The following is a 16,834-nucleotide window of genomic DNA, read 5'->3' on the forward strand; positions in this document are numbered from 1 at the left end:
TTTCAGTCGGCTCTTGCTGGGGTTCATTAGTCACGTTGCGCAATGGACGTCCCCCACACGTGGAGGCTCTGCACCGACTGATGCAGCCAGCAGTGCTCGCGCTCAGGCCGTTACACGCGCAGTGTCTGGTCAAGAGCCACAGCGGTATCGCCAATTGCCTCCCCCCACAAGTCAAACGGGAAGATTCCACCCATGCTCCTAGAGCACGTGCGTCAATCGTCCACCTTCGCATGAGCAACGTCCATGAACCCCATGGTGTGAAGGCCACCAAGCTCCTCGAACCCAAGGATACTGTGGCATCATGAGACAAAGGACCTCATTGAAAAAGCCTCCAATCCCTCAGTGGATAAAACAGCTCATGGCTTGGCAACCGCTTTGCGGTTCACAAAATAACCTTTCACGTTGGAGGGCGGTGCAACTCACGCAAGTTAAACCACGAATCGGGACGCAGCATCAAGTCAAGATCATCTTTATTGAGCAATTGGGACAAAGGAGCGGGATTAGGGATGCCCAGAGCGTCAGAATTAACGACCGGCTAAAGCGGCTCCAAAAGGGATATTTGGCCCCACGTGCGACCCGGAGGAGGAGCCTCCAACAGCCTCCGGCGTCAGAAAAGCTGCAATGGCGTTACTTGGGCTCCTCCGTGGCCGGCTCCAGCGTCTTGGGCTCCTCCGTGGCCGGCTCCAGCGTCTTGGGCTCCTCCGTGGCCGGCTCCAGCGTCTTGGGCTCCTCCGTGGCCGGCTCCAGCGTCTTGGGCTCCTCCGTGGCCGGCTCCAGCGTCTTGGGCTCCTCCGTGGCCGGCTCCAGCGTCTTGGGCTCCTCCGTGGCCGGCTCCAGCGTCTTGGGCTCCTCCGTGGCCGGCTCCAGCGTCTTGGGCTCCTCCGTGGCCGGCTCCAGCGTCTTGGGCTCCTCCGTGGCCGGCTCCAGCGTCTTGGGCTCCTCCGTGGCCGGCTCCAGCGTCTTGGGCTCCTCCGTGGCCGGCTCCAGCGTCTTGGGCTCCTCCGTGGCCGGCTCCAGCGTCTTGGGCTCCTCCGTGGCCGGCTCCAGCGTCTTGGGCTCCTCCGTGGCCGGCTCCAGCGTCTTGGGCTCCTCCGTGGCCGGCTCCAGCGTCTTGGGCTCCTCCGTGGCCGGCTCCAGCGTCTTGGGCTCCTCCGTGGCCGGCGCCGCGGATGTCGCAGTTTCGTCTCCAGTTAGCAAGTGGGCAGCTTCGTTTTGAACGTGGTGCCGGACCTGGCATAGGGTCAGGGGACAGTACGCGGGTCATCATGAGTCAAGACGCAGCTTCCCACAACACTGCCATTCCCTACTAATTTAGCTGCACTCACCCGTGGCATGTCAGATGCACATTTCGGCCAGTCCTGGCAGAGAGATTCGCTTACACTCATAACAAGATTGTAGTTTTTAACAGACCAAGGCGACCGGCAGATGCACCACAGAATTCCACCGAGCTTTCCGAATCGTTTGTCACACGATGCGTTACTCACAGCCAGGTTCAGTTTCGAGATCTCCCCGGACTGGGCCACCTGCCGCCACGCTCCTGGGTCACCACGAATCGTCGCGGCGTCCACGCAGCCCCTCGTGGTCCCTGGGATCGGGGTGGGAATTGGCGATGGTAAATCAAAGCCCATGGATTCGCGAACTAGTACGACCGCATTCGTTGTTGGTAGGAGAAATGGCACAAAAATGCACGCAAGTAGCCACTGTAGAACAATGGTAATGGAGTCGGCATCGGGGACGGTTGGTGGTGAACAGTAAAAGGGGAGGAAGTAAAATAACCAAAATGGGTCTCTAAAACCATCGTAGCTTCGAGCCCCCTTCGATCCAAATCGATCCCTGGGTGCCTGGCAGCAGCGCGAGTACTCACAGCCTCCCAGCGCCATCAGCACCGCGCCCACCAGCATGAGACTCGCCGATGACTGCATCTTTTCGTAGTGTTGCTAGCGATGAGGCTGGAAAAAGCGAATCTGTGTCCCTCACACCTCCTCGCCACATCTCTGCTTTATACCCAGCGAGGTGCGGGCTTTTGGTGGGGCGGGGGTGATGATTGGAGCCACGTGCCCAATAAACTCGCGGCCAATGAGCGCGAGGAGTCAATGGCGCATTGGGGCGCGCGACCATCCCGGTGCGTGCGTCGTGGTGCTTAATGGCGCGACCAACGAGTCGAGCGCCTCAATGAGTGGCGCGGCAGGCACTTGCTCAGGTGGGGCTCATTCACTCGGCAACGCTGATGGATCAGAAACCATCCCCACCTACACCACCCCCCTACCCATGCCCACCTCCACCAACCACCCATCTCCACCTCCGCCCCACCTCCCCCACCCCCTCCAGAGAGGAAGCGGCGAAGTGACTTCTCGATGGGAATCTCGCATTGGTGGGTGGGGGGGACGGCGTGTGTTGGTGTCGTCATAATCATCATCAGATATTGATCAATCCACTGCTGGTGGAACGTCTCCCAGCCTCGTCGCCTCTCACGATGCATGCAGCTCGCGCCTTACACGGGAGCTGATCTCATTGGACCCTCTGTTTGCTTCTATATCTCAACAGCGTTACGGAGATCGCGTGACGTGAGGGTTCTGCCTTTGTAGTGAGGGTTGTAAGTTGACGCTGAGGAGGGGGGAGGAAGCGCCTCGGCCCCCCATGTGGAGTGACGTCAGCCGTTTATTATTATGAATGGCGGGGGGTGTCCATTTGGAGGACGTTACCTTATAATGATTATTAATGAGGGGGCTGTTCGATGTGGAGTGACGTGACCTGCTCATGATTATTAGTGAGGGGGGGGGGGTGCTCCATGTGGAGTGACGTCACCTGCTCATGATTATTAATGAGGAGGGGGTCCATGAGGAGGACGTAACCTGTTAATGATTATTAATGAGGGGGCTGTTCGATGTGGAGTGACGTGACCTGCTCATGATTATTAGTCAGGGGGGGATGCTCCATGTGGAGTGACGTCACCTGCTCATGATTATTAATGAGGAGGGGGTCCATGAGGAGGACGTAACCTGTTAATGATTATTAATGAGAGGGGCTGGTCGATGTGGAGTGACGTCATGCGCGTTAAGGACAGACATTCCTTGGTGATTTTACTAGGTATAGTTTTTTTGGGTTAGATCGCATAAATATGTCGTTAATCCCGCCACCACCAGACACAGACAACCAGTAAGGGTTGTCACGTAAACAGAACATGCAAATTCGTCACGAGTACAGCACACCGGTGTGTTGGAGAGCCAAGCCACAACAAAGGATTGAATTTCGCAGTCACCCCTAAACACATCCCAGTTGATGACATCATTGCCCAGGTTTACATAGCCCTCAAAGGTTTGGGATACATCATTACAGACGTGGCAAGATCGGAAATCGCTACAATCCTAAAAAACTCTAAGTCACCTATGATAAACATCAGTATGGATGAGCGCTTTGAGCTTTCTTAATAAAAAAAAGAGATGATATCGTCATCCTCTCAGCCGACAAGGGCAATGCCACAGTCATCATGGACAAAACCACATAAAATAACAAAATTCAGGCCCTACTTAATGATGGTAGTTATACTAAAAGTAAAAGAGATCCCACGAACAGCCTCGCTACGAAAACCAACAACATCATCACCGATTCGACATTTTTAATCGAACCAACCAAGCGGGTTTCCTTAAAACCCTCTGATGCTCGACCACCCAGATTGTATGGCTTACCAAAGATCCATAAACAGGGTACACCCCTTCGTCCTATCATCTCCGCCATTGACTCACCCACCTACAAACTGGCCCGATTTATGTCTGAGACCTTACAACCATTTACTGGTAAGACCACTTCAGCTGTACTTATCGTTAATTAAGGACATCTCACTATCTCCAGGTGGTTTGCTCGCAGGTAAAGTCACGTAAAATAAAAATAATAAAATGCATAAATAATAATATAATACATGCAAATAAAAAAATTACCACGACGTTTCGAACACTTTTATTGCGATCGAAACGTCGTGTTTATTCTATTTATTCTATGTGACTTTACCAAAAGAACCAAAGTTCCTGTGCCTGACACCATTGCAGTCATTGAAGATTTGGTCAAACAAGTGTAATACGAGCGTAAATGGGGTTGTTGCTGGACTCTGGCCCAATCACACGGCCCGGGGTATTGGGGGGCGGAGCCTGGTCTGCAGGGCAGTATGGGAAGGCCGGATCTGACGATCCGGAAGGGGAGGAGTCAGGGTCAGGTGGGAAAGAAGATATAAGTGGAAGCCCGGAAGAGATCGTGGTCAGTTGTTGGAGTGAAGAAGCGGGACCACGTTGGGTGGCCGCCGCGCCATCAGCCACTTGGCTGAAGGGGCTTCGGCACACCGTCGGCCAGCGGTGTGCGGAGCGGGGAGGAGTGGAGCGACTGACGGGAGAGCGTGTGCGGGGCGCACGCGAGGAGGAGCTGACGGAAGAGCGTGCACGGCACGCGAGAGGAGCGTGCGCGGCACGCGAGAGGAGACGCTGGTCGGAGCTAACGGAGGAGCATGCGTGGCACGCGAGAGGAGCGTGCGCGGCACGTGATAGGAGACGCTGGTCCCTTGTCAGGACCAGCGGGGTGTGAGGAAGAGTGGAGGAGCTGAGGAGGAAGCGTGTGCGGGGCGCGCGCGAGACGACGCTGGTCCGTGGAGGAGACTAGCGGGGAACGGAGAAAGAACTTGAATTAAAGACCAACGGAGACCAGCAGTGCCTGACGGAGTCTTTTATTACACTGGAGTCAGAAGTGGACTTTTTCAAGGCAAAATAACTTCGAGGAAGATGGCCGAGAACTTGAAAAAGCGTAACCCACTTGTCACATCTTCTGACGACGAAGATACAGCCACCGGCACACGTCCTCCAGCGACCACGTGGCAGGACGCCGCCATCTTGAACATCGCGGTGGAGAGGCGGCCGTGCGCTGGCATTTCGGAGGCGCCACGTGGTGTGCATCCTGCTGCTAAGCAGCTGTTTTGCGGGAAGGAGCCGCAAGGAGAGGACGCCGACGCTGCTTCACCACCTTCAACGAGAGAGGCCGTAGCCACGGGGGAAGCCGCCGTTGCTGCTGCTGCCTGGGCGGGAGCACCCCCGTCCTGGCTCGTGTGCGAGACACCAGAGCAGTCAAGGGAGGACGCCGCCCTCACCGTCCGATTTCTTCGAGGCGTATCAAGTCACCACCCTGCCGTCCTCTGCTCGCTGCAGCCCCGGGCGAGTCGTGACGATATGCACATGGCCCTAGCACACACCTCACCCATCTTGCGTGTGCCGGGGTGCGATTGGTTGTTATGGCTTGAGATCGCGGAGCGCAGTTCGGGCTGTGTGTGTGTGTTGAGGATGGACGCGCTGTCTGCTTGTGGTTGCTCTGTGTCAAATAGTGTTTATGCGTTGCGGCATGGGGATGTTATCTCGATGGCGAAGTTAATTTTTTATTCGGTTGCGTCGAGTCGCCATTTACATCCCGTGGGTTGCCGTGTGCGACGTGTTTATTTTTATGATTTTTTTTTGCTGCAAGGTACGACAGGGTTAACGATGTGTTGTCTGCCTGCAGTTCTGCTTGCGATTGTGAATAATGTGGGACCTGTGTGGAACTTTGCTGCTTGTAATCGCGATATCCTGACTGCACGTACTGTATAGACTGTCTTTCTGTACGGATACGGAGTGCGGTGCATTGTTCTGACCATTGGGTTCGGGATTGTTTTTAGTTGTGCGTACCTGTTCGGAAATTTGTCAATTCGTTGGGGGACCCTACATTTTGGTTGTATGGGTGTTCGTGCACGCGAGATTGCATGTGTGTTCATAGGAAATTGCGAGTGTTGAGGGATGAGGGCGTTGTTGGTGGCTCTGCCGTCAAGGGTGATGGGGCCGTAAATTTCCGCCAAGTGGCGTCGCTCTTTCCGTTGATTGCGTGCGACCAGGGGTTGCATTGCGAGTTGGTGTGTATGAGCAATGTGTCTTGGTCAACTATGGGTTAAAAATTTCCCCGATACAACTGCTGTGAGCAGCGGCGATGCGTTGTATCGTTGGGGGTTGTTTAAACGTGACAGGGGATGTGTGTTGTGACCCCCAGCAAGGGGCAGCTGGGGTGCACGCACGAGAAAAACTGCCGAATTGGTCGCACGTTGGGCCGCCATTTTGGCTAGCGTGGGAAATCGCGGGGATGCGCTCGGCGCATGGGGCCGCTATTTTGAGCACGCGAGGGCGTGCGTACCGCCGCCATTTTGAACGCAGGAAACCTCGGTGGGGGCGCTTCGCGTGTGCCGCTGCCATTATAAGGATACACGTCGAGCCGTGGGGATGCGGTTATGGATCTCATTCCTTGACTCTTGTGTGCGTGCATTGCGTGTTGTGCGCAATGCTGGCGTGTTGGCGCCCATCGGGGTAACCAGGCGGATGGACCAGCAACACGGACACGCTCTAAGACACCACATTCCTGATTTATGCGAGTCTGCCGTTCTTGCATGTAGGTTACCGTTGTTGTGCATTGCCTTCCATTCCTTAATTCTTTCTTGCTTGTTGCACCGAGGACGGGCCGGTGTTCCGTACCGGATCCTAATCCCTTCCCTTTCGTTAATTGTGTTGTCATTGTACTCTCCGTTGTGTCTGGTGATTCCGGATTGTGATGCTGTCGCTCGCATTATTTTATCCTATTGCAGCCGGGACGGCTGGCTTTTTCATCAGGGGGGTGGTCATGTATTGCGAGCGTAAATGGGGTTGTTGCTCGGCTCTGGCCCAATCACACGGCCCGGGGTATTGGGGGGTGGAGCCTGGTCTGCAGGGCAGTATGGGAAGGCCGGATCTGACGATCCGGAAGGGGAGGAGTCAGGGTCACGTGGGAAAGAAGATATAAGTGGGAGCCCGGAAGAGATCGGGGTCAGTTGTTGGAGTGAAGAAGCGGGACCACGTTGGGTGGCCGCCGCGCCATCAGCCACGTGGCTGATGGGGCTTCGGCACACTGTCGGCCAGCGGTGTGCAGAGCGGGGAGGAGTGGAGCGACTGACAGGAGAGCGCGTGCGGGGGCGCGTGCGAGGAGGAGCTGACGGAAGAGCGTGCGCGGCATGCGAGAGGAGCGTGCGCGGCACGCGAGAGGAGACACTGATCGGAGCTAACGGAGGAGCGTGCGCGGCACGCGAGAGGAGACGCTGGTCCCTTGTCAGGACCAGCGGGGTGTGAGGAAGAGTGGAGGAGCTGAGGAGGAAGCGTGTGCAGGGCGCGCGCGAGACGACGCTGGTCCGCGGATGAGACCAGTGGGGTACGGAGAAAGAACTTGAGACCAGCAGTGCCTGACGGAGTCTTTTATTACACAAGGACTGAATGCTGATGTACCGATCATGATGGAACACTGCCTCACCAACACTTACTTCACCTGGAATGGAACTTTCTCCAAATAAGTTGAAGGTACCCCAATGGGTTCTCCCTGATCTCCAGTTGTAGCTAATATTTTCATGGAAAACTATGAGCCAGATGCCATCCAGGCATCCACACCAGACTCTCAAGATGAATGGATATTCAGACTACACAATCCGTAAAGCTATCACCCCAACCGTTGGGAAATAACCATCTGAGGACCCAATCAAAACCATCAACTTGCCATACATAGTAGGGGTCACTAAAAATATTTCCAAAATCATGAGCAAACACAAGATCCAGGTTCGATTTAACACAGTACATAAAATTCGTGATCTGATCCCATCTGTGAAGGGTGTGATCCCATGCAATATCCCAGCATCTACAAACTAAGTTGTGTCTGTGGCAGGAGTTACATTGGGGAAACTAAGCGACATGTCTCGGACTGTGTTCGTGAACATAAGGCAGATCTGAAACACGGTTATTGCTCCCTTGAAAACTTCAATGATGACAAGCAAAATCAACAAAGGCCCTGAGTATCGGCGTCCTTTAAATAGGACAGGGGTGCTAAGAATCTCCGAGCTTGTGTCAAAGAACCCTTTCAAAGTAGCAACTTGGAACGTTAGAAGTTTACTTCAAGCAGGGAAACTAGCCAATGTCATACAAGAAATGGATCGACTTAAAATCAACATAATCGGTCTAAGCGAAACTAAATGGCCTGGAACAAAAAAGTTTATATCGAGCGAACACCACATCTTCTGCTCCGGAGGAGAAGAAAACACCAAACAAACATACGGTGTCGCCTTTATAGTACACAAGAAATTAGCGAATAAAGTCAACAACTTTACCCCAGTATCAGAACGAATAGCACTACTACAATTAGCAGGCAACAAAGTCAACGTGAACATTCTACAGGTTTATGCTCCAACAGCAGATAAACAAGATCATGAAATCGAATCGTTCTATGAGCAACTAACCAACACGCTGAAGCCGCTGAAGAAGCAAGACATCACTATAATCCTCGGCGATTTCAATGCCAAGGTTGGCCACGGTCGAATGCAGAACATTGTCGGAGAACACGGACTAGGAACAAGGAATGAACGAGGCGACAGACTGGTTCAATTCTGCCAAGAAGAACGTTTCAGTATTGCTAACACGTGGTTCCAATTATCACCTCGACGACTGTACACGTGGACCTCGCCGCAAGACTCCGACAACAACATCGTCAGGAACCAAATCGATTATATCCTAATTAACATCAGGTTTAAGTCCAGTGTGATTACAGCAAAAACCTACCCTGGAGCCGATATATCGTCAGATCATAACCCAGTAACAGCTACAATAAGACTCAAATTGCGATCAATACAATGTACAAAGACGAGACGAGCAGACCTGGAGAAACTGAAGAACAGCGCCGATAAAAGACAAGTACAGCAACATCTCAACGATAGCATCCGCTCAATAACAACAGAAACAGCAGATGTTCAGGAGTACTGGCGCTCGTTCAAACAATGCATCACAGAAACAACAGAAGTCATGCTGGGACATCAGCCACCGAAAAAGAAACAACGATGGATGACACATTGTATTCTCGATCTAATGAGCCAACGAAGAATGTACAAAAACAACAACTTGGAGAAGTACAAACAAATGCAACAGAAGATCAGAGAAGCAATCCGACAGGCAAAAGAAAAGTGGATGGAAGAACAATGCGCCGAGATTGAAGAACTAATTAAAAAACATGACAATTTTACTCTGCACAAGAAGCTCAAAGAAGCTGGTAACATCTACAGACCAGCCCCAACAGCTACCTTGTATGCGGACAACAACCAACCAATCCTAAATAAACAAGAAAAAATGGACACCTGGACAAACTATATACACAAGCTCTATGGCGCCATGAGAACACCTGCAGAAAAAGACCAACAGATGTCGAAAGACGCTCTACACATTTTAACATCAGAAGTAGAACATGCAATCAAAACAGCTAAGTCAGGCAAAGCGTGCGGGCCCGACACAATCCATGTAGAATTGCTCAAACTATTAGACAGTAACAACATACGACAACTGACTAATTGGTACAATCAAATATACAATGGCAATCAAATTCCATCCGACTGGCTACAATCCATCTTTGTGGCCATACCAAAGAAAGCAACAAGCCGGAAATGCGAGGACTACAGACTGATAAGTTTGATGAGCCACGTGCTGAAAGTCTTCCTGAAGGTGATCCAACAGCGCATACGCTCCACATGCGAAAATGCATTGAAGAACACACAGTTTGGCTTCTGCAAAGGACTAGGCACAAGAGAAGCAATCTTCTGTCTACAGATACTACTACAGCGATGCTACGAACATCAGAAAGAAGTGTACATCTGCTTCATAGATTACGAGAAAGCCTTTGACTCAGTAGACCACGACCGACTAGCAGCTCTATTAAAACAACTGGGACTAGATAAAAAAGACATCAACTTCATCATTGCTCTTTATTGGAAGCAAACAGCCCAACTCCGATATGACAACGAATTGACAGACCCAACACCAATACAAAAAGGTGTACGACAAGGCTGCCCACTTTCACCCAGTCTTTTCAACATCTACTCGGAGCAGATTTTTGATCGAACACTAGCAGATAAAAACATTGGTATTAAAGTCAATGGACAATACATCAACAACATCAGGTATGCCGACGACACTGCACTGCTGGCCGATTCGGAACAAGACCTACAACAAATCTTGGACGAGGTTGCCACAGAGAGTCAAATATGGGGCTTACGAATTAATAAAAAGAAAACAAAGGTTATGAAGGTCAGCCGAACTACAAGCGATATAACAATCAAGCTTGGTAGCGAAAAATTGGAACAAGTACACCGATTTAAATACCTTGGTGTAATCATTGACGATCAGTTGAACCATGAAGTCGAAATCAAGAGCAGAATTGAACAAGCAAGGCAAGCATTTATTAAATGGAAAACACTCCTTGCAGACCGCAACTTGAGTACATCACTGAAACTGCGCACACTGAAATGCTACATCTGGTCAATTTTGCTGTACGGAGTTGAGACGTGGACACTGACAATAACAGCAACAAAAAGGCTCGAAGCTTTCGAGATGTGGCTGTATCGAAGAATGCTGAAAATCCCATGGACAGCCAAAACCACCAATACACAAGTTCTGCAAGATATGGGCACTGACAGGCAACTGCTGAAGACCATCATTAGCAGGAAGTGTTACTACCTAGGCCACATTGCCCGAAACGACCACAAATACCAGCTATTAAAGCTAATCCTGGAAGGAAAAATCGAAGGGAAAAAACGACCAGGACGGCCAAAAACGACATGGCTCAGTAACATCAAAACATGGCTACAATTAACAACAGCACAAACTCTACACGCCGTGCTAGACCGGGACCAATATCATCGTGAAGTCGCACACGCCGTTAGGCAGCACTAAAGAAGAAGAAGAAACACGGTTGGACCAATACCTCAGCTGTGGCTGATCATTGTTTTAATGCGGTGGGCTCACACAAAATTGATTTCACCTTGATAAAGGTACTTTGCAAGCCCACTGGCTATCAACAAAGATTTGTAAGCGAGGTTTTGTCGCTCAGCTCTGGGCCAATCAGACGGCCCGGCGTATTGGGAGTGGGGCCCAGTAATGTGGGCATATGGGAAGGTCCATCGACCACCTCCGGTCCAGAAGATCAGGGGCGGAGCGTAAGGGCGGAACCGGGGGGGGGGGGGCGCTAAGTGAACGGCGTAATCTGGAAGGTTCGGAAAGGGCGTGGTGGAAGTTGGAGACAGGATGACGTGTGAGGGGAATATAAGGGGGATCCGTAAGAGGCTCGGGGCAGTTGGCGTAGTCACGGAGTGGGACCACATTGGGTCGTGGGAGGTCTTCTGCACCATCAGCCATGTGGCTGGAGACGACTCCAAGCAATCCGTCAGCCAACGGTATGCGGGAGCAGGGAGGAGGGCGATTGACGGGAAGGGCGCGCGGGGCGCGCAAGAGGAACAGCCGGTCCACTATCGGGACCAGCAGAGTGTGAGCGGCATAACAAGGAATAAAAGAGGGACGGAGACCAAGCTGTGTGTTGTCAGCATCATTCATTACACATATATATAGACACAGACACAATTTCAACCGAGAATATGGGTACAAACTGATCAATCATTGAAAGAACGTTACCAACCAGTTTAAGTCGTAATTGGCTTTGATGTTCCCATCCCACCAATTTTCGATGTTAGTTGTTCTTTACGCCCATTTCAAACTTGCGCGTTCACAGGATTCAGACCAACACAGCCACTTCGCGCGCCAACTACCCCTCGGTTGCGTGCTTTACGATTTCTATTAACATGCTAATCTCTCATAAACATGCTAATTGTCACATGGCAGCCCTTTGTTTGGTGTAAAACCAACCACCGTCAGGTTGGCTGCCTTAACATTAACATTGGTTGCTGACATTTGGGCTATGCCCATTTCAAACCGTTATACTGTTAATAGTTTGCCTTTCGAAGACGACCGCTTGTGTTGCATATGCTGACGGTCGCCGAACGGTGGGATAGACTTCGTCGATTCAGCCTCTAAGCCAATCGGGTGACAGGGAGTATCTGGGCTAGAGTTCAAGGGCAGAGCCGGAGGGTGCTAGTGGGGTACCATCTAGAAGATTCGTAAGGGGGCATGGCTAGTAGTGGGGCTTGGTGACGCGGGAGGGGGTGATAAGGGGAAGCCGGAAGGGACTCTGGGTCAGTGTGGGAAGTCTGGAAGCGGGACCACGTCTCGCGCCTCCGGGACGCCATCGGCCACGTGGCGGTCCGGAGACGGTCTCCCTGCGCGCCGTCTGCCAGCGGTGCGTGGGAGCGGGAGCGGGAGAGTGAGCGAGTGCGGAGGATACCAACTCACGCCGCGCAACGCGTAGCGATGGAGATAGTGTGGAATAACGCGGAGCTGTCTAGCGGCGATAAATAAATAAATAAGCAAATAAATAAATAAATACGACAGTCTATTGTCGTCGAAGTTTTTATTACACCTATCTACGTGACTTTACCGAAAGTGTTCTGCCTCACGGCAGGTGTCTTGCCTCACGGCAGATGTGGGGCGTATGTACACAGGAATTTCCTGTTTTTGATGCTAAGTTTGGTCACGTGACCAGGAAGTTGCGATTTAAGATTCCCGCTCAACCACGTGGGCATCGGCAATTACACACATAATTCAAGATGGCGGCACACATCGCGTCCCAGTGAAGCCAGCCGCAATTGTCCATTGTGGGACTTTAAGAAGCATTGTCTGTAAGTTCGTTAATGTTCTTATAATATTGGCAATGCTGTTATGTTAGAATGACCGGTATAGTGATGTAAATGCCTTTATAATGCTGTTAAAATGTTACGATAACTACGAGGCCTAGTTAACGAAGCCTGCAACTTCCCTTATTGTGAATGTTACTTGTAATTTCATAAGTCGAGTCAAACTTGTACCCAAGAAACTTTATTGCGATCTGGAGTGCAAGGATGACAAAATGTCTCATTCATAGTGCAGGGGCTGCTCGATGTGAAGTGACGTCACGAGCGTTCAGACATTCCTGGGTGATTATAGTAGGTAGAATAGGTTTTTGAGTTAGATCGCGTAGATGTTGTTAAGCCCGCAACCACCCAACAGACTAGTATGGGTTGTCACGTAAACAGAACATGCCAATTCGTTACTAGTACAGCACACCGGTGTGTTGGAGAGCCAAGCCACAACATTGACAATCAAAGTACGACGTTTTGCCAGTAATTAGAAATAGCTTCATCAGGCGATAGCCCGATTTGTGGAGAAGTCCACCTGTTTCGGTCCTGAACGGCGTAGACGTGGTGACCACTTGGCTATCCATCACACCGGTGTGCTGTACTAGTGACGAAATGGCAGGTTGTATTTACATACAACCCTTAAAAGTTGGCTGTCGGGTTTAACGACAGGTCTATATTTACGAGATCCAAACGAAAACCTCGTATAGTCATCGCTTCCGTACCGCAGCGTGAAAAACCTCGACACGACCGCTACTCAGCACGATGGCACGCACTCCCTGCGCGAGGCAGACTCATTACATCTCGCAGAGGATCGCGCCTTTAAAGCATTTTTTTACGTGGCAAGTGCGAGTTTTTGCGTTGAGTCAATACCAATTTGTTTAACATTTCAACGAAGCTGGTTAGTAAGTAGAGGATCGCCTGTAGAGTGGGCCTCTATACATTGCTAGGAGTCATGAATAGCTCCAGGTGTCTATACGGGGGGTAAGTTTGCGACGAATTTCAGTCGGCTCTTGCTGGGGTTCATTAGTCACGTTGCGCAATGGACGTCCCCCACACGTGGAGGCTCTGCACCGACTGATGCAGCCAGCAGTGCTCGCGCTCAGGCCGTTACACGCGCAGTGTCTGGTCAAGAGCCACAGCGGTATCGCCAATTGCCTCCCCCCACAAGTCAAACGGGAAGATTCCACCCATGCTCCTAGAGCACGTGCGTCAATCGTCCACCTTCGCATGAGCAACGTCCATGAACCCCATGGTGTGAAGGCCACCAAGCTCCTCGAACCCAAGGATACTGTGGCATCATGAGACAAAGGACCTCATTGAAAAAGCCTCCAATCCCTCAGTGGATAAAACAGCTCATGGCTTGGCAACCGCTTTGCGGTTCACAAAATAACCTTTCACGTTGGAGGGCGGTGCAACTCACGCAAGTTAAACCACGAATCGGGACGCAGCATCAAGTCAAGATCATCTTTATTGAGCAATTGGGACAAAGGAGCGGGATTAGGGATGCCCAGAGCGTCAGAATTAACGACCGGCTAAAGCGGCTCCAAAAGGGATATTTGGCCCCACGTGCGACCCGGAGGAGGAGCCTCCAACAGCCTCCGGCGTCAGAAAAGCTGCAATGGCGTTACTTGGGCTCCTCCGTGGCCGGCTCCAGCGTCTTGGGCTCCTCCGTGGCCGGCTCCAGCGTCTTGGGCTCCTCCGTGGCCGGCTCCAGCGTCTTGGGCTCCTCCGTGGCCGGCTCCAGCGTCTTGGGCTCCTCCGTGGCCGGCTCCAGCGTCTTGGGCTCCTCCGTGGCCGGCTCCAGCGTCTTGGGCTCCTCCGTGGCCGGCTCCAGCGTCTTGGGCTCCTCCGTGGCCGGCTCCAGCGTCTTGGGCTCCTCCGTGGCCGGCTCCAGCGTCTTGGGCTCCTCCGTGGCCGGCTCCAGCGTCTTGGGCTCCTCCGTGGCCGGCTCCAGCGTCTTGGGCTCCTCCGTGGCCGGCTCCAGCGTCTTGGGCTCCTCCGTGGCCGGCTCCAGCGTCTTGGGCTCCTCCGTGGCCGGCTCCAGCGTCTTGGGCTCCTCCGTGGCCGGCTCCAGCGTCTTGGGCTCCTCCGTGGCCGGCTCCAGCGTCTTGGGCTCCTCCGTGGCCGGCTCCAGCGTCTTGGGCTCCTCCGTGGCCGGCGCCGCGGATGTCGCAGTTTCGTCTCCAGTTAGCAAGTGGGCAGCTTCATTTTGAACGTGGTGCCGGACCTGGCATAGGGTCAGGGGACAGTACGCGGGTCATCATGAGTCAAGACGCAGCTTCCCACAACACTGCCATTCCCTACCAATTTAGCTGCACTCACCCGTGGCATGTCAGATGCACATTTCGGCCAGTCCTGGCAGAGAGATTCGCTTACACTCATAACAAGATTGTAGTTTTTAACAGACCAAGGCGACCGGCAGATGCACCACAGAATTCCACCGAGCTTTCCGAATCGTTTGTCACACGATGCGTTACTCACAGCCAGGTTCAGTTTCGAGATCTCCCCGGACTGGGCCACCTGCCGCCACGCTCCTGGGTCACCACGAATCGTCGCGGCGTCCACGCAGCCCCTCGTGGTCCCTGGGATCGGGGTGGGAATTGGCGATGGTAAATCAAAGCCCATGGATTCGCGAACTAGTACGACCGCATTCGTTGTTGGTAGGAGAAATGGCACAAAAATGCACGCAAGTAGCCACTGTAGAACAATGGTAATGGAGTCGGCATCGGGGACGGTTGGTGGTGAACAGTAAAAGGGGAGGAAGTAAAATAACCAAAATGGGTCTCTAAAACCATCGTAGCTTCGAGCCCCCTTCGATCCAAATCGATCCCTGGGTGCCTGGCAGCAGCGCGAGTACTCACAGCCTCCCAGCGCCATCAGCACCGCGCCCACCAGCATGAGACTCGCCGATGACTGCATCTTTTCGTAGTGTTGCTAGCGATGAGGCTGGAAAAAGCGAATCTGTGTCCCTCACACCTCCTCGCCACATCTCTGCTTTATACCCAGCGAGGTGCGGGCTTTTGGGGGGGTGATGATTGGAGCCACGTGCCCAATAAACTCGCGGCCAATGAGCGCGAGGAGTCAATGGCGCATTGGGGCGCGCGACCATCCCGGTGCGTGCGTCGTGGTGCTTAATGGCGCGACCAACGAGTCGAGCGCCTCAATGAGTGGCGCGGCAGGCACTTGCTCAGGTGGGGCTCATTCACTCGGCAACGCTGATGGATCAGAAACCATCCCCACCTACACCACCCCCCTACCCATGCCCACCTCCACCAACCACCCATCTCCACCTCCGCCCCACCTCCCCCACCCCCTCCAGAGAGGAAGCGGCGAAGTGACTTCTCGATGGGAATCTCGCATTGGTGGGTGGGGGGGACGGCGTGTGTTGGTGTCGTCATAATCATCATCGGATATTGATCAATCCACTGCTGGTGGAACGTCTCCCAGCCTCGTCGCCTCTCACGATGCATGCAGCTCGCGCCTTACACGGGAGCTGATCTCATTGGACCCTCTGTTTGCTTCTATATCTCAACAGCGTTACGGAGATCGCTATGACGTGAGGGTTCTGCCTTTGTAGTGAGGGTTGTAAGTTGACGCTGAGGAGGGGGGAGGAAGCGCCTCGGCCCCCCATGTGGAGTGACGTCAGCCGCTTATTATTATGAATGGCGGGGTGTGTCCATTTGGAGGACGTTACCTTATAATAATTATTAATGAGGGGGCTGTTCGATGTGGAGTGACGTGACCTGCTCATGATTATTAGTGAGGGTGGGGTGCTCCATGTGGAGTGACGTCACCTGCTCATGATTATTAATGAGGAGGGGGTCCATGAGGAGGACGTAACCTGTTCATGATTATTAATGAGAGGGGCTGGTCGATGTGGAGTGACGTCATGCGCGTTAAGGACAGACATTCCTTGGTGATTTTACTAGGTATAGTTTTTTTTGGGATAGATCGCATAAATATGTCGTTAATCCCGCCACCACCAGACACAGACAACCAGTAAGGGTTGTCACGTAAACAGAACATGCAAATTCGTCACGAGTACAGCACACCGGTGTGTTGGAGAGCCAAGCCACAACAAAGGATTGAATTTCGCAGTCACCCCTAAACACATCCCAGTTGATGACATCATTGCCCAGGTTGACATAGCCCTCAAAGGTTTGGGATACATCATTACAGACGTGGCAAGATCGGAAATCGCTACAATCCTAAAAAACTCTAAGT

At 52.5% G+C, this 16,834-nt stretch overlaps 1 protein-coding gene across 1 annotated transcript; it reads right to left on the minus strand.

Annotated features, from left to right (window-relative positions):
- Positions 1-212: 212 nt before the first annotated feature.
- On the minus strand, positions 213-15,630 carry LOC144727505 (uncharacterized). The gene is made up of 7 exons (XM_078606381.1): positions 15,472-15,630; positions 15,092-15,192; positions 14,238-14,837; positions 1,865-1,937; positions 1,485-1,585; positions 919-1,230; positions 213-224 (listed from the first exon to the last, which is right to left on the minus strand). The coding sequence occupies exons 1-7, from the start codon at positions 15,527-15,529 to the stop codon at positions 213-215; spliced, it is 1,257 nt and encodes a 418-aa protein (XP_078462507.1). The 5' UTR covers positions 15,530-15,630.
- Positions 15,631-16,834: the final 1,204 nt, after the last annotated feature.

The sequence above is a fragment of the Lampetra planeri genome, chromosome 25 (assembly GCF_965212315.1).
Source record: "Lampetra planeri chromosome 25, kcLamPlan1.2.h2, whole genome shotgun sequence".
Lineage (NCBI taxonomy): Eukaryota > Metazoa > Chordata > Hyperoartia > Petromyzontiformes > Petromyzontidae > Lampetra > Lampetra planeri.